Source organism: Hakea prostrata, chromosome 2 (assembly GCF_041222555.1).
Source record: "Hakea prostrata isolate BN-2017 chromosome 2, UWA_Hpros_2, whole genome shotgun sequence".
NCBI lineage: Eukaryota > Viridiplantae > Streptophyta > Magnoliopsida > Proteales > Proteaceae > Hakea > Hakea prostrata.
Window position 1 is genome coordinate 8,035,152 of NC_142601.1, and position 27,099 is coordinate 8,062,250.

Genomic DNA, 27,099 nt, shown 5'->3' on the forward strand with positions numbered 1-27,099 from the left:
TTAATATTTTTATTATAAATTTCTAATTTCCGATTACCGATTTCGAATCCGATTACGGGTATCCGATTATCATCCATTTTTAAAGAAAAAATATTAAATACTTTACTCGGATAAATTTTTATCCAGATATTATCTGATCCCATAAGCAATTATCCGAATCCGATTACTTAGTTGACGGATATAGATATTTTCCGGTAAGAAAAATTTCGGATACAAATACCCTTAAACGAATACGAATTTGAATTCGACTATCCAAACTCGTGGATTTTATTTCAATTGGCTATGTTTCGATCCCCCCATTGTTGCCCATAAATGGAATTCATTATGCCTTACCAGACACCTTTTTTGTCAACAGATTTGCATGGTCTCAATCAGACATTCGAGCTCAACACACGCCTTTCATACACCTTCCTTATTTAACATCCAAAAAATCATCTTTACCTTCTACCCCATTGAACATAGAACATTGAACCTATAGAGGAGATTTACAACCCCCACCAAAAAATAAAAATTAAATAAACAACCTATAGGAAGAAGCATTTGAAGGACATTATTTTCGATAGCAACTTGCAAGGGAAAAAGAAGTGCAATTCTTAAAACATTAAAGGAGACTTCTGTAATAATTATCCTATGTGATCTACAAACCACTTGAATTTCATGTGTGTAGTTTATATCCTACTTTAATTTGCTTCTCAAAGAAAATTGGATCCGAAGTAAGTGAAATTTAAGAACCATATACAAATTATTTTGAAGTTTCTCAATCACTCAGTGTAATGATCACAAAAGACTACAAAAGTTACCCTTTAAATAAGAAAAATTTTCCTACCATTTGCAAAGGAAGCAAAAGGGTATTTATAGATGAAGAAAGTCATAATACCAAGAAAACCTAAGAAACTCCCACGAATTTCCCTTTTGCACTCTTCTTCCAGCTACCTGATGACTTAAAACCAGATTCACAAATGGAGTACCGGACCATGGTAAGTGATCATTAACTTATTTCAAAACTTCAAATGCAAGAAAGGAGAACTCTGCAAAAATTTGACACTCATAAATGTGTTTGTATGTCATTCGTTATTTGTTTTTCTTCTCTTGTATCCTATGCAACGCACAGCTCAGAGCATGAAATTTTTGTTCTAATACGTGTTTACAGTTAACCTAAATGTACAAATCCACTATAATAAACGAAAAGATGGATCGATCAATTGGAAAGGGTTTCGGTATAAAAACTCATTCACTACTAAATAAAATGGCAACCAGAAAACATTCACTTACAAGCTAACCGGACCCCCAACCAGAAACTAAAGAAACTAGCAGGTGTGGTACAGGAGGGGAAAAAGACTTCCCTGTAGGATTCTGAAGGCTTGCACCTTTCAGGATGTCTACCATGTTTAGCCTCTTCATAGTGTTCTCTATTGTACAATTTACAGCAAATGTGACCTTCGCAGACCTGCAAAACTTCAGATTGGAGGGTAAGGAAACCAGAAGAATAAAATTTGTATTGGCCCTGGAAATTAAGAAATATCGTTAAGATGTACGATAACAGGTGAAATGAACCCCAAGCAGAAGACAGAATGAAGATCAGAACTCACCGAGTGATAAAATGTATCTGTTAATCCTGATAAATTTTCTAGCAGCAGCATCCGGTTAACTGACAGGAGAAGCAACTACATGCCACTGCAAGCTCCTCCTCGAGGAAATGTTTGATATTTACATTTCAAATATAGCAATCAGCAACACATAAAAGGAGCTGATCACAAAGTCCATCCAACGGGTCCTCCCAGGTATATCCCAAGCAAAACCACGGTCTCATAGCTGATGGAATTTACTCCGAGTCCAAATCTATACAGAGATCCAACCTGGGCCTTACAGACCGTGGCTGGCGAGGGAAAGAGAAAGGACTATCCACTTTTTGTCGATTTTTACTTGTCTTGTCCGACCTGATGTCATTCATACTAAGAAGCAAAGTAGCTGCAAACAAAAGAAAAGAGAACCCTGTCCATGTCAACAAAGAGGCAGTTGGAACATGTATAACAGCCGATTTAAGAAAACAATCTCAATTGAATTTCCAGAAGCATGTGAGAAAACTAAATATAAAGTTTTCTTACGAAATTAAGTGGGATAATCAAAACCTATCTACTCATGAAACAATGACTTTTTTCAGAAAAGTAGATATCTTTTCAGAAAGGTAGACATTTACTGGTGAGAGAAACCAGTATCATAAGGGGGCCACCTCCAAGTCCTTTAATTAAGAATGAAAGCCAAAAAAATGATCTTGAGTTGCCGAAGATGATCCTGATCTAGGCAGGTTAAGGATGATGCTAGTGTCACCTCAAGCATTTCTCTCTTTTTTATGAGACAAGACAACAGATGAATTGTCGGTTGCTAGAAGGTAAACTGACACCCTATAAGCCATTGAGTATCACAACAATAGAATTTCATGCCTTTGATAGCAAACACAAGGAAATTAATATTGGATTTGATAGGAAGAGGGATACCAGTCTCGGCTAAAGATTCCAACCTACCCTCCTCGCATGAAACTTGATCTCTTGACTCCAATCCGTTCGTTCCTTCAGAGTTGCCTTGGCCCCCATTCCCACTCCCAGTCCCCCCACCACTGCCACCACCAAGCCTGAGAGAAATCCAGTCCTCAGCACGGATACCATTTGACAAATCAGGTTGGCATCTCATATCAGACTCGGTTGAAGCACCAGCTGGACAAGTGGGCAAAAAAATTTGCAGAGAGGGATCTTCCCCCCCAAATACTAATGGATTATCAACCAAGCCATCATTTATATCAGGATTGGGTTGACAAACAGAAGTAGCTGGAACATGTGCAGCAGTTCCAACAGCTGTCTCTGGAGTCAAAACATAGCCATTAACAGAAGGATGCTGCAAATCGATTAAGGTACCTGAGGCATCTGTATCAGTACCAAATAGTTGGAAACTACAACCTGCCTGAGTACCAGGTGGCAGTGACCACGGAGGCATCCCAAAATCATTGTTGTTACCATTGAAGATACCCAGGCCAGAATCACCACCAGTGGCAATATCTGGATCATGGTACAAATCAGGAACTCCAGGGAGGGGAGCAGAAAAAGGAATTCCACAGTGATTCACTCCAACAGTCTCGTCCTCTGAATCACTGAGAACAATAACATCTCCATTCACGGCATTAGAAGTTCTGTTGGCCACTCCATATGTATAGTCAAAATTCAAAGAAATAGAATCCAACTCATTGCCATTGGTGGTAGAGAAATCAAAATGTCCACCTCCCTCTTGGTTAACACTCGGATCCTCACCATCTCGACAACTTCCAGTAGCACTACTGCTCATAGGGATGACTTTTGGGCTATCGATTTCTAATTTTTCTTGTAGTAGATTTCCAGAAGACACAGTGCGCATTCCTTCGGGTTTGCTAACTTCCCAATGTCCATTACTGTTTTTCCGTATACCTAGTTTCAAACCAGTATGACCTTCCGAAACACCTTCCTGTTTGATCTGCTTCAGCGTATCCAAGGGTTTCATCTCTCCCTCAGTAACACAAATAGAGCCATCAGGTGAGTGCCATTGAGTAAGATCCCTACACTCACTTGCATTCTTTACACGCCAAGAACCGTCAGGCCTCACATCAATATCATTAGCATCTTCACTACAATCTCTCATCTGTGACACCAAATTTAATATTAAAACAAAACAAAATAAAAAGCACCAACACAGACCATAATTCAGATGGTCAAGACTCAAGAGTTGGCACTACCAGGGCTGTGATGCGGTTGAAATATGGGTCAATGATAAGATTATCCAATGAGTAGTTTTTGAGGCAGATGGGACACTGCCACTGCAGCCAAAGTAACAACAACTAGTTTAGACATGTAAGTGGAAAAATGAAGACAAAATTAAAAAAATATAACAAGATGAACTTCTTGCCTTCTTGGAACGTTGATTAAGTTCAACGAAAGTCTCAAGATCAAAACAACCCATATGTGCACAGGGCTTGAACCTGCCAGCAATCTTCATTCTAGACCCACTCATCTGATATTCAGAGGCAATAAGATATAGCAGTTAAAACGCACGAAACAGAACCCTTGTCTATGTTAACAAGACTATGAACTTAAGACTTCAAAGTAGCAAAATTGATGTTAAGAGTTCAATAACAGAAGGGTTATTAAGAAATCGTTTTATTTCAATCCACAGCACACGCAAATATATTTAGAGTTGGTCCCAGAGATACTTCTGAGAAACATCTGAAAGTAAAAGATCACATTCCCAATTTCCCACCACCGAATACCTACTTATATGTCAGTGGTAGTGTGGTACTACAAAGGACTTACATAATAATAATGACCAGCAATAAATCTTGGTTTCATTGATTTGCCACAAGCAACAGGATGCAACTCTCAACTTTTTGTTACAAAAGAACCTCAAGATGGTCATTAGACTCATTACAACCTGGCAATGCATCTAGTTCACTTCAGTCAATGACCAAAGAAACCAGCCACTGATAAAACAATACTCAACATGGAATAAAATATAAATCATCCGAAGTAGGTCACTTAAAGAGCACAAATTGCCTAAGGCAATTATGCGATTTTAGTAACACAGTTCACTTGCAAAAATTACTTAAAAAGTGCAGTGAACACTTCTACCATAAGGACCATGTAAAAATGGGGGAAAAGAAAAAGATGAAATGGGTCAGTCAAACTTGCAGCAAGCTTTTGACTCCTGGCTCATGATTAAAGGGTCCATAATGGCGTGCTTATTATTATACTCGTGGGGTTTTGTCAGTAGAACCTTAGTTGAACATAATGAAATCTTTATTGAGTAGTTCCAGACTAATTTGAAAGAGAACATTTGCCAGCAGCCCAGTATTGTCAAAATTCCATGTCCTAATACCAGTTCATTAAAGTACTCGTAGGTTTTGATTGTGTTTTGGGATTATTACATAACTCAATATCTCACTGGCATATATGTAAGCCCATCCTGTGTAGCCGTGTAGGTACCAGCATAACAAAGGCCATTTTGCTGGGATGGAACTAACAAAAAGCAGACAAAACCCTTTTCACATTTCTCATGCAGATTCACAGAAATTTAGTAATGCAGTATAGGGAAAAGATACAATAACTACAAAAAACTGAAAGAAATGAGCCACCAGGGGCACTGCAGTATAGAAAGTAACATGGCATTGTATGAGGATATGAGCGTGGTAGTCATAGCGCCACGGCAACCCAGACCGATGCCAGGACAAGGCCACAGCTCATTCTTTTACCCACTTTCCCATCATTTCCAGCTTCGCTCCCTTTTCTTCTCATTTCCACCCTCTCATCCCTTCCACTTCTGTATTTATCTGGGCAATCTAAACAAGAAAGGCAAACAGTCACCATGATGGTGCCTGTCACATTGAAAAGGCAAAGCAGCTGGACATGTTACATATAGAATTGGGGGAGGGGGGGGGGTTCAGGTGTGTAAATATACTGGAGTTTCTTGTCTAAGATTTATTTTCAAAGAGGGTCATACATAAAATACGAAACTAGATGCCCTTTAGCTCAAGGGTGGTTAATATGTAAAATAAGAAAAAACTGACAAAACCTAAAACACTGGGAGGGACGGAGGGTTGTGTAGACCAATAAGTATTAAAGAAATTTATTTAAAATTATAAGTTTTTGTGGATTATTTACAAACACAATTCCTTTAATAGAGTAAGAAATCAAATATAGTAACTTTATAAGGAATTGAAGGGGGGAGGGATCCTAAAGGTGCCGCAGGGTTGGGAAGAGGTTGGGGAATGTCAGGATGGTGGAGGGTTGCTGGAATTAGGTTAAAGGGAAGCATGTGGATGGACTAGCAGATGGGAGAGGGGATTAGGAAAGGGTTGGGGTATGCTGTACTTGGGAATTGAAGGTTGCTGGCTGGAGTTGAAGAGTTGCAGCTGTAGCTTGAATAAAATGGCTGGAATCTCTCACACAAGGCTGCTGCAGACCTCCCAAGGAAGCCTATGAATTTGTTTCCTCCAAAATCTAAATCAATATTTTAGTAATAAATTCAACTTACAATTACTGTGGATGGAGGCTTTACTTATAGCCTCTGAAAAGAAAACACACTAGGACTCAACTTAGGAAACCAACTTGGTTTCAAACTAACAATCTAAGTATGACTCTTTCATGACTAAGGACTCTAATTCAAACAAGGATTCCATCATATCTCACTCTAGAAGGATCCAAGTTGGAAACCAAGAGTAGATGTTAGCTCCTAACTAAGAAACAAAGTACAAATAAGGATTCCCACACAACCTAGGAATCATACCCTAACAAAGATGCTTCAATAACTCACAAAATAATGATTCAAATTGAAAAACAAAATACATCTAGGGTCCTAATAACAAGCCGGACCCGATGACAGCCTAACCTTGGACCCACGAAAATGACCAAAATGACCAAAATACCCCTGGTTCAATTAGGGGCTGTAGGATTTAGGGAAAGTGACCCTAGGCCCTATTGCAGCCCCTGGAAACAGTTTACATCATTGGACTTCTAATAGAAATTGCAACTATATTCATCAATCGTCTTCAATATTTGCCCCCCCCCCCAATACAACTTGAATAAAATACTCAAAAACTGACTCTTACACTGACCCTTACACTAAAAAGGAAATGCCTAAAATCCTTAACCTACTAGATAACTAACTAGGACACTGAAGACTGAACTACACTCAAACCTAACTGCTTGACTAGTTCAATTTAACTAACACGAAAAAGTAAAAACCAAGTATTGAAATAAGAGCTCTTAATTTCACACACAACCTAATTACCCGTTATTTAGGCCCATAAAAGTGGCACATATACAAAAAACATTGAATCAAAGGCCTAGCATGTAAAGAAGCCAAACCTAGAATTAAGCCCATGAAAAAATGCCCAATCTGGTGATTAATCTGCATCAGGATCCTAAACAGACAAGTTGATATCATCTCAACTCCTCTCCATAAAGTAAGATTAAACTGAAGACTCTGAACCACTCAAGGTGAGCTATAAGTTGCCAACACCTTATACGGTTAGTCTCATGCTTTAATCTTCTTAGACCTACACGGTTACTAAAGGTATATCTGTATTTCACTTTACCATCTCAAATGAACTAACCAGGTACTACCAGTCTACCTGAAAAGGAAAGGAACATACATCTGTATCCAATATCTCAGTCACCACTGTGAATTGTATGGCATTATATGAAAAATGTAAGTGATGATGTCCAATGACAGAAAGGACACCAAGGTCATGGGCAGAGCATAAGTTTGAAACATGAAGCTCTCTCACAGAAAGTAGGGCAGTATACATTATGCAAGTTTGAGAAATTAAGCACAAAAACATTAACAGATGAACACTGAATGAACTTTAACGCGAATGAGAAAATATTAGCTAGTATAAGTAACAAACATAACCTTACAAAATCAAATTGATAAAAGTTCCACCACACACATACACCCAAGTGAAACAAGCATTATGACTCACAGGGCAGCGGAGATTGACTGTGATAGCCTCTGCAACAACTTCCAGGTCACTGTCACTATCTGCATTATCAGTGGCAGTCCCACCACCAACACAACGGCGAACACGCGCTAGTGCATTGTCAAAAGGCTCACCATCCTGCTCCTTCGGAATCAAGTTCATAACCTAGAGAAAATGTACAAGAGCCTGAACCAGTTAGCAGTAATAAAAAAAATTTGCTTCTAGAAAAGACCAATAACATGGATCAAGCAACATTCAAGGATGGCTCAAGCAGTGAAATAGACATGTTTGGTCCAGCATGGATATTTATTGCCTTTCAGCAAGGAATAAATAACTAGATGGGCATGCTAAAAGATGAAACACTTTGACAAATAAATAGCTAGAATTCAGGATTAGAAGCAAAATACAATAGGCATGCAAGAAAACAATAGAAGAACAGTAGCTGCTAGACAGAGAGGGAAGCTGCACGGGTAACTCAAAAAAAAAAAGGGAAGACAAAACACGTGGGCGCACCCAAAAAAAAAAAGAAAAGGAAAGAGTATTCAATCCAAGTTTGATGGCTATATTCCTTTGCATGGATAAAGAAAAATATAAGACTCTAATCCCAGCCTAAAAACTAAAATGCAATTAAATTGTAAAACCAAATGGAATGGAGCATTATCCCTATGTGGCCTACTCAAAATAAAATAAAAGATAACAAGATACATACATTTAAATAAACTATAACTGTAACATCCTACTCATCCTAATTCATGCCCCTTTTTGGTTGACCTCACAAAAGGTTTCACTTGGACCAAGGAAGTGCTCCAGGATCAGCTTCACTAACAGCATAGATTATGACAAAAACGGAAGATCCAATACAGACCCTCATGCAATTCACAAAAGGAATTTCAAACTGATATAATGGAAAAAAGAACGGTAGCACCACTACCATCCGACAACAGCATAGGATAGAAAGAAACAAACAATTGAGTACACTAGTAAAAGATAAAATCCTTGACTGTTCAAACTCAGCATCTGATTCAAGTAGCAGCAAGAAAGCAATTCACTGGTTTGTGCGAAGGAGAAGCTGACAGCTACTTTTAGAACCAGGAAAAATACTGCACGATAATTGATAACCAAGAATCAAGCTTCTTGGCTAGAAATAAGTGATCAAAGCACTTATGGCTTTCTTGTTGCACTACAACATTTGGCCATTTAGACAACAATTCTCCTGCTAAGAATGACAAGGTGAACTGAAAAGTGAAAATAATACAGATGCACTGCAAAATAAAATTGTACCATCAATTCGCAACTCTAAAAATCACAACACAATAAAAAAGGAAGGTCAAAGATAAGACTAGCATTTGAGCAAAGTATCTCCCACTTGATGTGGCATCCATATTATGACAATATTCTTCCTGCACAAAGAGCGACAGAAAAGATACCTGTTCTATCGTACGTCGCCGAACAATCCTCACCCCTAAGCAGAAAATTCGAGCATCACATCGTGCTAATGTGATTTTATTAATTCCCTCCCTTGTAAATGGGGTGATCTGAAAAAGCAAGAATTAATAACGATCAAACAACTAAACAAACTTGGAACCCAAAATTCAAGAATAAGAAAAGCAGCTATGAGCTATTTAGAGAGAGGGAGTGTTGGGAGAAGCCAGGAAGAAAACAGCAAAGAAACCCTCATGAGAGGAAAAGCAATAATTGTAAAACAGAAAGTCAGTATTAAAGTTACATGGAAGAATACTGACAAAAAAGTTAGCATATAAAAAATTTTACAAGTGTGAAGACTCACTACTGGACCATCATCACGACCATTAGCTCCCAACGGCTGTGATCCAGGTCTATTGGTTGTACGAACTTGCAAACCTTTGAGGTATTATCGATAAAACAGAAAGTCAGCACTGATAAGTATACAAGACATCCAATAACAGAAAGATAAGTGAAAAGGAAAATAAATAGGAAGAAGACATTTTCGATTGACCCATTGAAATAAAGGGGAACAGGGAGCATACAGTGAGCACAAATCTATTCTGAACAAGAGCAAACAAAAACTAAATGACGAATAGCAACCATGCAGCTCTATATTATTTTTCAGATTCTTCCAACAGACTAATGACAAATTACTGATAGCTACAACTGCAGTTAATAGTGAGATGGCATGGGCACCACATGGTCAACTTCACAAATTGAACACGTGGTAAACAACAGCAAAATTTAGTTACAAATAACCAAATAATACTTTTTATGAGGACGAATAAGAATAAGAAAGGCCAAATGTTGGGGGAAGAATAAGAAAGGCCAAATGTCTAAATCAGCTTAAGTCACATTTCAAACGGGATTGAAAGAAGGGGAAAATTTCAGGGACACCCCAAGATAATTAGTGAAAAGCACAAACACCCCAAAACTATGCCAAATTAGCAATGACACCCACAAATGTCTCTTAAATTTGCACAATAGAACACTCCTTTTGCAAATTCTGTTAAGTCATGGTGGGATAATTTGATAATTCCTAAAACCCTTAATCTCTTGTGACTTTACATTGTAGCCATCAAGGAACGAGAATTCGCCAGATTTCGGGGTTTCACTGGCTGGCGAAACCAACAAAACCCTGAAATCTCGGCGAAAGTTCGCCGAGTTTCAGTTGGATTTCGCCGGAAAAAATGAGGAATTGAGGGGCACCAAACATAGGCATATGCTTCCAGATTTCGCTGGAAAAATAGGAAACCGAGTAACTAGTTCTGCAATTCTGCTAATCTTCAGTTGCTTCTCAGAGCTTCAATGGCGATGGCAGTCTCTAGCTTTTGGTTCTCCATGCACACAGTTCCCACTACAAGTCTGCAACTGGATTCCTCCACCAAAAATCGGTCACCGCCGGCCTACAGGCAACACACCCTCTCCACTGTCACTAGCGCCACCATTATCAACCTTATTTTCTGCATTTCTTAAAACTGAAGCGTATGTGTCTTCAATAAGCAATTGTAACAAGGGAAGCATAGAAAAGAAGAGAAAGATGAAGCCATCAAGTTCGAATCAGATGTCGGAGCAGTTTCAGTCAGTTCTTCGGGCTTCTGAGTTTCATCGAGAGAGAAGCCCTGTTCTGCAACATGTTGATCAAAAAATTGGGAACGATCGGAGAAGAAGCCAAAGGCGGAAGGCTCTATGGTCAGTGAAATTAGTTAAATACCCCGATCTTTCATTGATTTTATCGTGATATATCGCTAGTTCAGCGAGAAAAAGGCGAGATCGCATTTGGCGATATCCCGCAGATATCGTTTCGCCCCACCTTTTCGGTTCGCTAAGTACCGACATCACCGAAATTCGGAAATATTTCACTGAATCTCGGCGATATTTCCTTCCATGGTAGCCATTAACCTGTTGAGACTTTTTACGGTGTTGCCCTTAGTAAAATAGAATCCTAATATTCATCTTCTTCCTTCATTTGTAACTCATCATGGTTATTACCTAGTGTTTACAGAACAAGCGAAAAGAAATGTACGGTGTTATTTCAGACCTTGAAATCAAATAGGTTTTAGAAAACATATGAAAAGAACTTTGCTGTTGGCATTCATTCCAGACTGCACTGCGGAGAGGTCAACATGAACCTTGCCTCCTGCTAAGCATACCGTTTGGTCCAGATTCTGCTCAAGCATTGTTGGGGTAGTGCGTTTTACCCACCACCAAAGGAAGGAGCTTTTGATTTTTCTTGTTCTGGTGTTGGCTGTCACTCCAACACTTGATCAACAGAAGAATAATGGCTAAGCTCGAGAGAGGAAAAGGAAGAGAGGAGATGACGTCCGACCGACTGAGATATTTTTATTAGTCAGATGGAAGTCAAGGACAGAAACCCCTCTAACTGAATTACTCTTACTCCATGTTTTAGGAACACCCCCCCCCCCCCCCCAAAAAAAAAAAAACCCCAAAGAAAAAAAGAAACCGATTGAGTGTTTTCTTTCTTGTATCATAAAAAGTGCTTTTCCCTCCCCCCTCCCCCCGGGGCAGAATTGAGGGGGGAAAAGGCTTCAGATTGGTGCTTCCTTTAAATTTTTGTTCTGTTTTTTATTTACAAATAAATAAAAGAAAGAAAAACATGGCTGCTACTCTAAGTGTCGTTGCCGATTCAAATAGTATTGCCTTTATAGTATCCAATATGGCATAATACAATTAAGGGGAAATTAGTTGATTATCCTAACCAATTAACGGTTCTAGCGGAAAAGGGGATGGCTGCCAATTTGGTATAGGATTGGGGAGTCTTTTCTTTTTGTTGACTATCTTGGGGCATCCCCGAAAATTCCACCCCCCCCCCCCAAAGAAAAATAAATCATGAACCAATTGTAATTGTAGAACCGAAATCTTATGCTTCTGTTCGCCTTGGGTAGATCAGTAGTTAGTAGGACATAGATGCATCATTGATGAGCATATTTATGTGTGAAATCTTAGGGCATAAAGCATGCATTTTACACACTTAGAGTGGAGTTACCTTGGGTTTTTTGTTGTTTTTGCAGATTTTATGAATTTTTAGGACTTCAGCGAATATTTGGAGTTTTGGGTATGGTACATGCAATTTCACACGTCAAGAGGTCTATTCAAATTCTTAAGTGCGAAAATGGGCCTGATTTGGAGCATGATGGGCTAGAGATGCAATTATGGGCCAACTCAAAATATCTTAGAAATAAAGAAGCCAATTTTGATCTACGGCTAAGACTAGATTAGGATTTTTTTATTTTACTTTACTGTAATTGAAAAATGTATGGGGCCCACAAGGGTCAAAGATTAGGATTTTCTATTTTTTGTTAGATTTTTTAGAAGATTTTATTTTATTAGATTTTATTTCTTTTCCAAATTATTTCTCTCTCTCTCTCTCTCCCCCCACTTTCTATTTTATTTACTTTCTTATTTCCTTAATAACCAACCCACTTATATTTTTGTTAACAAAATATATATTTTTTATTTTTTTATTTTCTTTCTCTTTCTTCTCCACATTCTCCACGTTTAAGTCAAAGTCAAAAAAAATTTTTTATTTCTTTTCTCCACTCTCTCTCTCTCTCTCTCTCTCTACTTAGATTTTCTAAAGTAGGTCTTTCCTTATTTTTTTTTTTCTTTTTCTATTTTATTCCTTATTATTATTATTATTATTATTATTTTATTTCCTTATTTGTAAATCATTCACCATCTCCTATAAATATACCCTCCCCTCTTAAGTCTAGTTTACACTTTATTTTCTCTTTAGTTTATTTAAGTCTTGCACCTTCTATTCTCTTTAGCTTGTTTTAGGTTTTCTCTAGTTCTTTGGTTATTTTGTGGGTTCTAGTTTATAGATTGAATGTTTAGGTTCAATTTTTCTATGTAATGCAAGGAATATTGAAGTTGTTTAATCTATTTTATGCAAGTGTATTTCCTTTTTTTTTTTTAGCAATGTATTTCAATTTCAATTTCGAGTTCAAGCTTCAAGTTTCGAGTTTCAATTTTCAAGAGGATTCGTTTTTCTCTGGGTCTAGCAATTGCAGATTTGGATCATTCTAGATCTGGTTATTAGGGTTGGTTGAGATTCGAACCCATTGCTCAAGGATTATTTTTGTCATTCCAGATTTAAAGATGCAAGTAAGTAGCCTTCGTCAATAATCTTCTCTCCCCCTCCATTCCCGCTTCTGTCTACCCCTCCATATTCTTAACTTAGATTTATTTTCAGCATTTATTTATTGTTTTCCTTTCCCCCTAGGTCCTTGATCAAAGATGCCTACAGTCAGTGCCTCTCTTTGGTTAAGGTTTCCCTTTTCCTTTTATTGCTTTGTTATTTTTTTTTCCTGCATTTTATTTATGCATTTTTTTTATTAGATGATGAATGGATAGGTTTTGTTTGCTTTATTTTTCGTCTCAATTCGATTGCATTAGATGTATGGATTAGGACCACTCATTTAATTTAATTAATTAGTTAACAAATTTGAATCATTGCACTCTCGCAACCATTAAGAGATTAAATTCTAATTGGCATATCTCCCTGAGATCGACCCGTTAGCTACACGATATTGTGCATTTGTGGTTATTTTTATTTTGCAAACAATCATCACCCCATAGATCAAGCATACTAGCAATGTTCAAGTTCAAATTCAAAGCTGTATAACCAGACTAATTGTGAAATTACTGAATTCATTATTTATTGCCTCTCATTGGCCAATAGTTGAGCACCCAAAAATTCTGTTCAACTTCAGATAGAGAACAGCATATCAGAAATTTATGTCTCTAAACCTGGCCACTTTAAACAGATATGACTAGTAGAACCTCGAGTGATTTCTTAACTTCAAAAAACAATAATAACATCATCATTGTAATCACACCATCAGCAGCAACAGCAATAACAATGAAAGCATCAATAAGGGATTCTACGATAGTGAAAAGTGAAGAGACCCTCTAATCATGCCGAATAAAGTTACAAGCTAAAATAATTTATAAATTCTAGCTAAGTCAGAAAAAATACACATTAAACATAGTCTACTCATGTCTATCTATCAACCACACATGTTCATACCATTGACATGAAGATCAGCAAATTGAGGCCATTGCATCCTGAATGGAACCTTGTCATTGAGAAGAATACACCATGCCTGAATAGCAACACAACATTATACATAATTTGAACATCACATCACAAGACCATAACCTCTCAATCATAAAATGAAATGATATATTACAAATGACAGACAAACCTGAGCATCATACTCGGGTTTTAGTAATAAATCTTTATCTGCTCTTGGCAATTGAAATGTTCTTTCAACACTTTGCACTGGGTTTGTCCTGGAAAGTATTTGTACTTTAGCATATTGGCATACAAACTTTGACCACAAATCTATTAGCTCGAGAAATAAAGAAATGAATTTTTCCCGGAGTTCAATCTAATATGAAACAAAATAATTTCTCCCACATAACAAGGAAATGAAAAATAGAATTGAAAGTGGGGAGTACAAGGGTGAAACCAAATGCAATCCTGTACTACAAGCTGCATGTAAACTGGATAACAGAAATGAATAGAAGCCACCAAACTGCACCACATATAAGATGACTCTGATGTTGGGTAATTCTTATTTGGTGCAGAGAGTAAACTGGAACTGGACTGTAGAATAAAAAACACACCGTTTGACACCCTTTTATCTTGACTATTCTATACCCCAAAGCGCACACGACTTCCCAAATCATACAGAACCCAGTAATTGAAAATTCAAAATTATAGCACGACTTTTGAGCATCTTGATAACCAAATAAATTTTCACCCCCAAAAATATAATGATACTAATTACTACGGTAAGCTACAAAAATCTGCCTAAAAATCTACCAAATGTAAACATCAAAGCTCTCAGTATTACGGTACAACCAATTAAACATTTTAATAAAATTTACAGGCCTAAATCTAACTTTCCATCACAACAGCACAACTCATATAAACAATACCATGACTAAAAGACATACCAATTGGATGTTAGAGAGCATACAATGACAAGAAGGATGAAAGTAGAGGGTTGGAAAAGGATGAGGAAGAAAAAAGAGTAAGAAAAGAGAAGATGGTAGAATGTGTTGTGTGCTTGATAATGTTCTCTTGAACCTATATTCGTTACTGACTTTATGGAATCATATACAACTCCCAAGGGAGGTTAAAAATAAAAGAAAGAAAACAAAGAACTCACTCATCAGTTGGAATAATGGTAGTTGTCAACTTCATTGGGAGTAGAGGATGCTTGGTCGTAACCCAGAAACTGTCCACCACAAATGATGTAACAAACAAGAAAATGAGAATCCCCTAATAATAGGAAAAATCATTGATATGAAAAATAATATAAGTAACAGAGCAAACATGGAAACCACAGTGATATAACCTTCTGGCAATTGTCAGACAATCAACCATTCAAAGGTTACGGATTATGCTACACAACAACACAGATGATACTACCCTTGCATTTAAGATAGCAATAATAGAAGTTTGTGGAAATAAAAAATAAGGGAGAAGCAACATATCCAAAATTGAAATAATTTACTCGAGGAGAAAAGCCATCATGTAATACAAATGTTGAACCACCAGAAGAAGTGCAACGTGCCACCAATTCTCAATTGAGGTGTCTAACAACAGCTACCATTTGCCAGAAACAAGATCCCAACCAAAGAGCATAACTAATGCAAGGCAACTCTTAATCACCACACAGCCTAAGAATTTTGTGACTCCCAAAAGATCTTCATCCATCTTGTGGAAAACAAAAATTACCATCCTCCAACAGAACTGCAGCAGCAACAACCCATCCTCATCCCGGGACTGGGGCATGGATTATTAAAACACAGTAGGGAAAACAGACATCCACATAAAAGAAAAGGAAGGTAGAAGGAAATAGGTGGCCCAAATCATTCAATGGAACATCAATGGACTTATTCCAAAGCAAGACCCGTGGGCAGAGCCCCAAACCTCCTCTTCCCATCAGTCCGTGCATGTGTGCAAATATATGCAATTCCCCAGTATGAATTCTTTCCTAAGCAGGGCTGCTAGGCAAAAACCTAATAACCGTCTCTCCCTAACCCAATATTCTGAATGAATGCATGTATATACATAAAAGCCTTTGCATGTATGCGCATAAGAGTTCCAGGCTTTGTGTGTGCGTCTAAGTAAGTGAGAGGGGGGGGGGGGTTCTGTCTAGCTTGAAACTTTCCTACCTAGAAATCTCATTCATTCGATCTCAGAAATTGAGGCATCTTCGTGTCAGGCAACTACAAGTCAATAGATTTTTCAGGAAAAAGAAATTCCATGCCGTATATGCAACTCCTCCAAGAATCCACACTAGAATTTTTGCATAATTTAAAAAAGAAAAAACACAGAGAAACTGTTGTTTTTCGCATCAGAAACTTTTATGCACAGCACACATTTCAAATATTCCTTACCATAAGGCAAAGAGGTAAAGAACAAATTGATAACATAAACTTCTATGACCTCTGACGAAAAATTTGATAGGTGATAACCAAAAAAAGAGGATAATGAGATTCACTAAATTTAGACAGGTGAAAGCCACAAGTCACCCATCAGCAATAATTATATAAACCACAAATATTTTTATCATATGCATATGTTCATATGTACATCTATGTATGCCTTCATGAATCAACTGTAACAAAAAAAAACATGAAGGAAAATGAGGACATACGGGTCAGCTCGAGTGATTCGGCAAACTTCACAATAGAATTGAGAAGGAACTGGTGGAACACCCTCCATAGGTTTCTCTGGCACAATAACACAGCTAAGATGCTGCCACACAAGGCATCGTGATTCCTCACACTGCCAATGACAATCAATAAAATATATAAAAAAAACTTTTAAAGGGGAAGTAAAGCAACAGATACCTGAGTTAACAGAAGTGTCATACATGGAATAGGAGCAAAGCAACACACATAAGGCATGTAACAGATAATGTGATATCAAGGATTCAAGATACATTTGGATTAAAAAGAAATAGTAATCAAGACACCGTTACTACAGTGCTTCAGATTTGTTAGAATGACCTAACAACACTACCACAGTCCAACACAACTATGACATAGAAGAACATGTTTCACATAAAACTAAAGTAGGATGGGAGATGTGGAGAAATGATCCTCTGTGTAGCAAAGGTAAGATTTTTAGATGGATCTTTGGCAAAACAACAAAGCCTTAATTAAGAAATGATCCTATTAGAGCTGATTTAAGTGTTCCCCATATTCACGGATGGATCTCCCCCCCCCCCCCCCCCCCAAAAAAAAACAAAAACCAAAATTTTCAAATTTCTCCTTTTGGGCTTCTCTCTTTTGTTTTTTGGTCATCTAGTCCTCTTTCCATCTATGAAATATGAGCACTTCTTCCCCCCGCCCCAAATTTTCAAATTTCTCCTTTTGGGCTTCTCTCTTTTGTTTTTCGGCCAACTAGTCCTCTTTCCATCTATGAAATATGAGCACTTCTTCCCCCCGCCCCTTCTTCTCTATTTATTGGAGGAAAATTTTAAGGGGAAAGACAATGAGTAGAATGGTCATTGTGCCCCCACCCCAAATGTTGAACCCTGGCTCCGCCCCTACCCATATTCAAGATAAGCTACTAGAAACTAGAAAGTTGTCTGAGGTGGCATTGCCATGTTAATAAAACCCTTCAGATGCTACAACTAGGAGTGACTAGATCATGTATTGATAAAGGGCACCTAAAATACACAAAGCTGACCCTGTTTAGTTGAAACAACAGTGAGTCATTTTTGTAATGTTCTTTTGCTTTCTACTACTGTTATTAATCTTTCAAGTTAAGCAAGGATTCATGTAGCCAAGCCCATTAGCATTTAAAAAGCTTAGTTGTTGTTCTACCCACTTTGTACTTATCAGAAATAATAATAAATGCATTTTAAAATAACTTGGAACATACAAATATGCAATAATAAAGTTCTACATAATTATAAAGAACTCCAGAACACAATAGACTCAGAATGCATTATAAAATTCTATAAGCTCCACAACATGATAATTCAGAAGGTATTGTAAAAAGTTCTTAACAAATATACTGTTCCAAAAAGAAGAGATGGACCAAAATGCCAACAGTAAACAAACATCAGATTAGGATCAACAAGAGACAATCTTGAACAGAAAATTAAGTGAAAAGGAAAGAACATGAATAAACTCTGAACTAGCATCCAGCAAGACCAGTTCCGGTCAAGATCTGCTATGACAATGGAATACTGGAACATCCACTTGAACAAGCTGTTCAGAATGAATGCCAAAGCATAAGCCACTCAAGGAAGTATGTTAACAAACCAATTCAGACTTAATTGTTCAGCTGGTTTCTGTAATCAGCACCAAAGGGCAAAGAGAGTTACAAAAGCTAAGAACTGGAGGGGAGAAAAACATTTCAGCCTACTAAACACTTCTTCATCCATAAAAACCCAAGTAAACAAAGAGGATCCTTCTGTTTTTTTTAATATATGTAAAGAAAAAAGTAACAACAGGAAAAATCTGTAAAGAAAGAGTAACTACAGAAGAAAAAGAAAAAAAAGGGGAGGACCTATGGACAAAGACAATCCTTCCCCTTGCCATCACTAAAACTACTGCAATGCTTATGTGCACAGCTCCTTGCAAAAGAGGCATGACATGTAAATGGGAAAGAGGACAGGAATGTATGTATACACATGCATGTCCACAAAGCTCAATTTTGCATCCTTATGACTGTCAAGGGCATGGCCTAACCTGAATCATTGACTCAGTGGCCAATGAACTTCCACAAGGACAGCGGATCTTCATTTCCACTTGAAAAGAATCATCGACCTCCTCTTTAGGTTTCACATCTGAAATACTTTGTCCCTTTGAAGCTAAATCAGTAGCACCATGAATTTGCATTTTTCTGGCAAAAAGAACAAAGAGAGTCCACTTAAAAGTAGCACCACAAGTTGAAAACATGACATCTAAGCATGAGAGAAAAGCTTGGGTAACAACGCAAAAAATCCAAAAATACATATAAAAGAGCATCCCAGTGCTAGGAAGGGAAAATCTGAAAATTTACACAATCTTAGAGGCTATTTCCAAGTTTCACCAGTGCCCCAAGGCTAACCCACTATCTAAAAGCATACATAGTGGAAAGCAAAAAAAAGGCAAATAGGAAAAGGCATCGGATCATGAATATGAATCTCAAATCCCCATACAGAAACACATAAAGAACAGTGCCACAAACATTTATACATGCCAAGTCAGCCCTGCCTCCCTGGCAGAGGAAATGGTAAATTTTCAAATGAACCAGTAAACTGGCCCAGACACAAAGCATTTTCATAGTTAGGCATGGATCACTCATACAAGGTCCACCTTGTGGATCAGACTGGGCTACACATTTCCCCACAAGAGCCGATTTGTTTCTACAGAAGAAATGCATGAAATATCAAGAACCATTATCTACTGTACAATCTAATGCAGAGACCAAAAACAGAAAGAGAAATCACCTGTAAATATCATCAATAACTTTTGCCACGTCATCCTTCCCAACCGGATTTCTTTTTGCCCAATGCATCTTGGAAACTGCATAACAGAAAACAAAAAATTGAAATGTCTGCTAGAAGTTACATCAGCTACCAATTTTAAGCACTAATAGATCAAATAGAAGCATAAATGCATTATTTAACAAATTAGCCAGAAAATAGTCACTCGACTCATGTGATCATGTCAGCTGGAGCAAAGAATAAACTGGAAAATTAAAATAATCAATGGAAATACAATAGCATAATGAAGAGAACCAGCATAAACTAAAGCATCAGGAGCCAGAGCAATGAACAATTTGCTCAATACAGGAAGAAATACTGGCATGTACATATATGACGCCCTGATAATAACGATAACAACAATGCTAGCAAGAGCCTACAACGTCAGAACATGCAAAGTATGAAAAATAATTCCATGATATACCATATTGCTAAAAATGGGGGGAAAAGTTCAAAAAGAACACTAAATTTCATACATTAGCCCCTAATTACGACATGAACCAAACAACTGGAAGCTTTGTTACCTAGCCTTAAATGGAAGCACAAAATTATCAAGACACTAATTACGAATAATTAGAGCAGGTGCAGTAAAACCTAAATTCAGTGGCAATGGAGACACTGAAAAATCAAACTCAAGGGGGAAAGAATGTTCTAGAAAGAGCTCAAGGGGGAAAAGGAAGGAGCTGAAGGAGAGAAAGAAGTGGAAGGGGGTGCTGCAGGGTGTAGGGGAGGGTGGGGGTGCTCTGTCAAGGGTTGCCGGAAGCGATCTAGGGGTGATCGAAGGGGTGGGAGAGGGTTGTTAGGGCTGCCGCAAGGTTGGGAATGGGAAGGGGGTGCTTGCGCGAGAAAGGGGAAGGGTGGGAGTGGGTATCGAGTGAGAGAGGAGAAGCGGGAAGGGGGTTGGGCAGATGTACTACTTGTGGAAGCTGGTGGTCTGTTGAACTGGTACTGGAGATTGGAAGAACTAGAAGAAACTTGAAGAAGATGCTCTCAAAACCCTGTCACGGTCCTCCCAAGAAGACCACAACTCAACTCCCTCAAATTCAGATCTGTATTTTCAATTCAATGTGAGTATACAATGAGTGGGTGACTGGGCTATTTATAGCCTTACAAGTGGAGGGAAATACTTCTCTAACTAGGAATTAAAAATTGACTCAACTGGGGAATCTTTATAGACTAGGATCCCCATTACAACCAATTAAATAACAACCACAAAAATAAAAGAAACTAACTTGCATAAAAGTACCTAATTGTCCGAAAGGAATCTTAATTTAGAATAGATTCCTAGTGGCATTCCAACTCTAACTAGGACTCACTTAGCTAACTCTAACAAGGAAATAAAATCAGATTTGGACTCACAAAAGACACAAATTCTGGGAAAAAAATAATTAACTAAATAAGTGGAAAAATCACCAAATTGCCCCTGGGTTTCAGCCAGCCAACTAGGTGCACCACTTAGGTTGGGCCTTTGGGCCGATTTGAGGGTTTTGACCAGGGGGAGATTTCTTGCTTACATCAGCCATGACCCCATATTTGACCTAGTGGGGATATCCCTAGTAGATCAGTGGGGACTAAGATCAAATCGCGTGTTACTTTTATGCATAGGAGACTTGGAAGTTTAGTAGCCTTAGTTTAGTTTCTATATCACAGCCTATGTAGTTTCTATTTTATTCTCCTATTTCAGAAAATCCATTCCTCAACAAAATAGTCTATAATTTAGTTAACTCACACTTTTTCTAGTTACTATGATTAATAAATTTTAACTTCAGTCTACAAAGTTCTATTTCTTGTTAAGCCTTCATCAAGCTTTGAATGCACCCTTTCATTGCAGTACAAAACAGACATGTAAAGAATTTGAATTTGTTGCAAGTAGCCTCAATTATGGATTAAAATCCATCACTAATAACAGAGATAGCTCCGGGCAAGAAAGCACTGAGATAGCCCATACACCAACCTGGCACCCTTTTCTTCCTCTATCTTCTCTTCTTCTTCTCCAACTGCAACCTTGTAAGTAACTGCTATTCATTCAAGCCTCAACTGCTGCTATGAACACCCCGAGAAGGAGGACTGAAATACTTGCTTCTCCAAGTTATCATTGAATGAACTGGATGACAAATCTGAAACTCACCTTTGCTGCTGCTTTTGCTACGACTGTTGGACCACATCAACTGCTGGAAGGTGCAGTCAACTGGTGCAACATCCTTAATTACAGGGTTGAGTGGTGCTGTTGTTGCTGTTCACTCATTCAAACAGGCTGTTGTTGCAAGTTGAAGTTGATCATCTTCTGCTATTTCCGACCTCTACTACACCATCCTTCCCGGATTAAACACCATTCCATCTCACCCCTCCTTCATTCGATCCACTTCACACACATCCATCCAATGTTCTTCCATATATACTCTACCGTCTAATTTCAAATCAGCCTCACAAACTCATTTCCAGCCATCAATTTCACCAGATTTCAAACAAAGCCCATGCAACTTAGACCACCATTACTTCCAAATGTAATTTAACTCCAATGGCCAGTTTGGCCCAAGGCATCCTAGTTACTAGTTTTGGAATTGCTGCCTTATCGCTTCTTTGAGCCATCAGAAATTGTCGAGACTTCAGCACTTGCCCTCCATCAAAAGAGTTGTTCGATCAGAACTTGAATCATTTCTGCTGGTTATTTTTGGTATCTATTTACCAAGTTGTTATTTCTGATTTGCTTCAATTTTGGTCAGTCTGTGTTTCCCTACTAAATTTTTGGAGCTTAAACAACATATATTAGGGACTGTTACCCTCCAGTTTATAGTCTAATCCTAATTATTTCCATCACTAGTGAACCCTAACTGAAGTCTCAAAAAGAAAGCGTTGTCATGCAGCATAACAATTTACTATTCATACTGCAGTAACATCAACAGTAATCTAGGAGATTACCATCATATTTGGTGGGTCCAAAGTCCAGCTTCCAAGGAGAGAAATTTTTCTTCATATTTGGTGGGATCCAAGTCCAGCTTGCAAGGAGGTAAATAGAAATGTTGTTACAAGACGAACTTTTAAAGACAACGTAGGATTTTGTTGTTTATTTACCGGGATAATGATGCAATGAGAATTTTAGCTTGAATAGGTTACATAGGATAACGAGTCCTAGTTTTATTGAAATATGCTTCTTTTATAGCTTAAATGCTTGTAGCCAGCTTGATAAAGGATATTTAAAGATACAAATTAAAGATTAAGTATTGAGGTGTATTTGCTGTTTGCACTGCTCCCTCCCCCTTCCTCCTCTTTTTCTCAACTCCTCATCAGTCTTCTTCTCCCTCTTCACCTGCTACAAGTCTGATTATTTTCAAGTTTCCCCTTCTTCTTCCCCCCCCCCCCCTCATTTTCATCCTTCCTTCCTTCCTTCTCTATTTTGTGCCGCATTATGCTGCATGCATAGTAGACCATAAAAGAATAACGTGTTCAGGTTTGTCTCACAGCTTACACCTAAAGCCCTCAGTTTACTATTACCCTCATAAAATTTCTCCATAACCTCCACCTGGATATGGACGAATGTCCCGCAACCAGGCCTAGACTATGATGTGCCGTCAAGTGGATCTACTCTGTTGCAAAGTACAATCATTCTGCCAAAGAAAAATGAAATCGATGCACCTACAATTGGTATTTAGAGTTACCTTGATCATCAGAAAGCACAGCTAAGATTCTATCCACAAGATCCTGCAGAATGCAAGTAAAACAAGTTAGAATAAACAAATAAACAAATAATCTGACAAAACTGCATAAAATTAAACAGTTCTTGAAGTTCAATGTGTCATGTCTGAAGTGGCACATGTACAGATAAACTAATAACCAAAGACCTACATCTAGGGGGGGAAAAAGCTAGTACCCTCATAATAAAAACATGCAAAAGTCTGAAATTAAGCATTGTCCTTGAGGACCATTTGTTTGCAAGAGAAAAATTGGCCGGAAAGATAGAAAGGTGGGACCCACTGGTAGGTGGGGGAACAGTAAAGGAAGGAAAGGAGAGGGAAATCATGGAATATATGGCCCCACAAGCTTAAATAAGTTTTCTACAAGTCCCACCCAAAATGGTTGGACTTTTTTTAAAGATGGGTGGGAAAACTTAAGCGACACATTAGCAGACAGCTTATGTAATTTAAAGAAGCTTGCCTGCTCATTTTCCCACCCCAGTGAACAAAACAAAGTGAGCTTTTGGAATTTCATTGGAAACAATACACTTTTCCCATCCTTTTTTGGGCACCCCGTTTTATTCCAATAAACAAACAGTCTGTTATGATGCAGGCAAGCTTCCCTGTCCACTGTCAAGACAATGCACGTATAGTTGTATGGGCAACTTTCAAGAGACAATGAAAGAGGCAAAATATACATATTCTCCAGGCAGGAGCAATGATGTTCAAAAATAATATAGGTGAATCATAGAGAATTTGTTAAGCAAAAGGGGTTTTCACCTAATTTTCATTCCATAAAGATTCTCTTCCAAGAGTAAATTTGTTATTTCCTCTAGGCAGCAGCAGCTTAAATTTTGGAAGTAGATTATGGTGATTTTGTTAAAGCAACATGGGGTTTTAGTGATGCGAACCACCAGGAGCACCCCAGGAGAGGCCAGAAGAATACCTAGGGTTACAGCTCTTCTTCCCACGGTTCTCCAGCAGAACCAAACTCAGCAGGGGTATTTTCATAATTTTTAAGGAGCCCTACGGCAGCCAGTCCAGCTGGATAGAATTCTCATGAGGACTCCAGATCTAATCTGATTTTGCTGTTTGGATAAGTCCTTGCAAAGATACAACAGAGTCCTAGTCCATTTAGGAGTTCTAATTAAAGGACTCCTGTAGTTAATGTCCAAGCTTATTTAGGATCTCTTCTTCTCTCTACTTTTGTCCCTTTGATTTCAGTTGTGATTAGTAATCAACAATCCTAGTGTAAATCGAGTTCTAATTGAGATAGGAGTCTTTATTGATAAGTTTGTTTCAAGTAGAACTCTTGTTTGATGAATCTTATTAGGATTACTTTATTTCTGGCTATAAAGTCAAGGCCAAAGTTTGTAATCAATTCAATTTTGATGGATGAACACAATTATGCAGAGGAGTTATAGCCAAGGAGAGTGTGATTGGACTGTGTAGGGTCTCCAAGTTGGACGAAAACCTTCGTGTTTTCTTCTGAAGAGCTCTTCAATTCCTCGTTAACAAACAGCAACACAACCCCCCCCCCCAAAAAAAAAAATTCCGTCTCTCATTTCATCCCCAATCTCTCTATATACCCTCTTTCTCTTGCAGCACCGTTGGAATTCTCTCAAAACCCTAGAATTGTAAACCACACATTGCCTCCACCCAAATCCCATTCCTCTTAGAATTAGCTTTCCTATACCTCCATAAACCTTCGAACTTAGTTCCAGCCCTAACCCCACACCCAAAATACCTAGAATTTCACTTCTTTGTATCCTTGAAAACCTAAATCTCAGATCTGAATCTGATACTGCAAAATATCTAATTCAGACACAATTTACATTCAAAACAGCATCTTAGAACTAATTGGCCAAACCTTGGACAGCATCCCATCAACCCTAGAACGCCTCACGCCCCTAGCAGCCTTAGCGCAGGGTTTAGATGACTGTTTTCCCTAGCAACATGGTCTACAAACCCTAATCAGTTCTCCTATTCATCAAGGATCTTAATAAAATTGGTCCTCTCCTCCTTGGTTTACATCACTTAGCCTATCATTATCCAATAAGGATTTGCTTTCAAGATTCAAGAGTCGACTGGTTGTTTATTTTGGAGAACGCCTATTCAATTTTTTTGAAGAAGCAACAAAAAATAACATCTAAAAAATCCAAGCAGTTTTTTGTGGCTTTTGGGGGTCTACAAAGAAACACTGTAATTCTGAGAGAATACCTGCTTTTTTCCTTGCTTTGCAAGGCCTAACTGAGTGAGCACATCCTTAAGCTCTTTTATCCGAAAGTATGCCAATTTATCCTGAAAAGCATATGCATTGACCATAAAAGTTTACATAAGTACATGTCAACAACAATTGAAAGCGCCAAGCTTAATGATTTAATAACATGGACCAAAATGTCAGCACACAAATTTAGTGGCCATCCAAGCCTAGTCAATTTGTGTCATGGAGTACAAAGACACCAGACTAATATGTGGGCAATTAATAACTAAAAATAAATTCATAGATCATGGAAACAGAAAAACCTCAACAAATTCTCTACCAATGACATAATAGACCATTAGCATAATATTGTCTATTTATCAGGCAAAAATTGAGAACACTCAATGACAATAGGCAACTGCCTTCCCAAACTCTGGATACTCACTAAGGATAATGGAAAGGTAAAGTGCTCTCCCATTTATATAATAGACCATTACCATAATAGCATCCATTCATCAAGCTTTAATGTACATGACAAAAGTTAGTTGGAGGCTTAAAAGTATTTTTTTTTCACATACAGGCTGTGAACGTGATATGGAAGTTATAAGCAGCAGTAAATGTAGTTTAACTGATTTAAGCCATAAAAGTTCTCTGTTACAAGAGAGAGTAGAATATCATTTATGTAACCGAAAACCCAAGCTGAAAAAATATTAAATCAAAATGCATCCGAAATTAAAATAAGAAAATGAAAAGTTAATAGCTAATTGGGAGATGGTGGAGAAGCCAACATAACAAAACATAAGCAGATAATGGATCTATGTTAAAACACTACACTTAGTTTCATGGCACAAGCTGAGGTCCTAAAGATGGGTAAGCGATACAAACTATATCAAGAAAAATTAAACCAGAATCCCACCCTAAACACACTGTAAAACCAAGTTGTTAACAAAGAAACGACGAAATACATCTCAATAAATCAGCTCACATAATCAAAAGGGAAAACAAGGGGGGCACTATGTGATCATGAAAACGGTTAATTAAGTAAAATATAAGAACAATATTACCTTGCAACTAGATACTAAGTCCATCCTCTCACGTATCTGAGCACCAAAAACCGCCAGTAAATAGAGAACGGCAAAGCAACTGGAGCTCCACAATAATAAAAAAACCCGAGCAAGATATATCAGCCCTAAACAACGACTGATCTACTCAAAATTCAGAAACAGAAAAACCGTTATGTCGATCAGAAAAGGTTGATTACCCCGATTCGAAACATAAACATAACATTAAACGAATTAAAACCAAACACAAACAACATCAATTAACCTATTGTCCCCGCAAGCATAAGAGCAAATACTACTACCTACGAAAGCAACCGAAAAAGAACAAATTCGATCTAAACCCTAAAACGCATGAAATTCTGATGGAAAAAAATTAAATGAAGATAAAATCCTTCAACACGTACTGTATAATCAAAAATTGAAGAAATCAAAACCAAGTCTCTAAGAACATATGTGGAGGATGATCAATTTACAGCAATTTCATCAATTTCCCAGTGACTATCCTTCACGCCGACTTTCTCCCATCCTTCGCGTTTCCGGATATCACTTTTTCCTTTTTTATTTTTTTATTATTTTTATTTTACAATTTTTGGAACCATCTCCATCTCGTCCAATACAGATGGGCCGGACGTGTTGACGATTATACAATTAGATTTAATTATAAAAACAAGTCCGG

At 37.8% G+C, this 27,099-nt stretch overlaps 1 protein-coding gene across 8 annotated transcripts; it reads right to left on the minus strand.

Moving 5' to 3' along the window:
- Positions 1-49: 49 nt before the first annotated feature.
- On the minus strand, positions 50-27,011 carry LOC149023585 (E3 SUMO-protein ligase SIZ1-like). 8 transcript variants are annotated; one of them, XM_089144139.1, is made up of 18 exons: positions 26,828-27,011; positions 26,427-26,462; positions 25,380-25,460; positions 23,145-23,187; positions 19,453-19,528; positions 18,710-18,863; positions 16,660-16,790; positions 15,163-15,231; positions 14,191-14,278; positions 14,013-14,088; positions 9,282-9,355; positions 8,923-9,030; positions 7,499-7,660; positions 3,928-4,032; positions 3,758-3,838; positions 2,496-3,663; positions 1,590-1,968; positions 50-1,447 (listed from the first exon to the last, which is right to left on the minus strand). In XM_089144139.1, exons 2-17 carry the CDS (start codon positions 26,448-26,450, stop codon positions 1,823-1,825), a joined length of 2,586 nt encoding a protein of 861 aa, XP_089000265.1. In that variant the 5' UTR covers positions 26,451-26,462; positions 26,828-27,011; the 3' UTR covers positions 50-1,447; positions 1,590-1,822. The 8 variants fall into 8 exon arrangements, with proteins under 8 accessions (XP_089000265.1, XP_089000266.1, XP_089000261.1 ...); XM_089144140.1 differs by having other exon boundaries at positions 26,897-27,000; XM_089144135.1 differs by having other exon boundaries at positions 2,523-3,663; positions 26,427-26,505; positions 26,897-26,996.
- Between the last annotated feature and the right edge of the window lie 88 nt (positions 27,012-27,099).

Excerpts from the sequence above, each read along its gene's own strand:
- LOC149023585 (XM_089144133.1), bottom strand. Across the intron at positions 23,188-25,379 it reads CAAAGCAAGGAAAAAAGCAG|GATCTTGTGGATAGAATCTT; the intron begins GTATTCTCTCAG and ends TGCATTCTGCAG. Across the intron at positions 3,839-3,927 it reads TTAATCAACGTTCCAAGAAG|TGGCAGTGTCCCATCTGCCT; the intron begins GCAAGAAGTTCA and ends CTTTGGCTGCAG.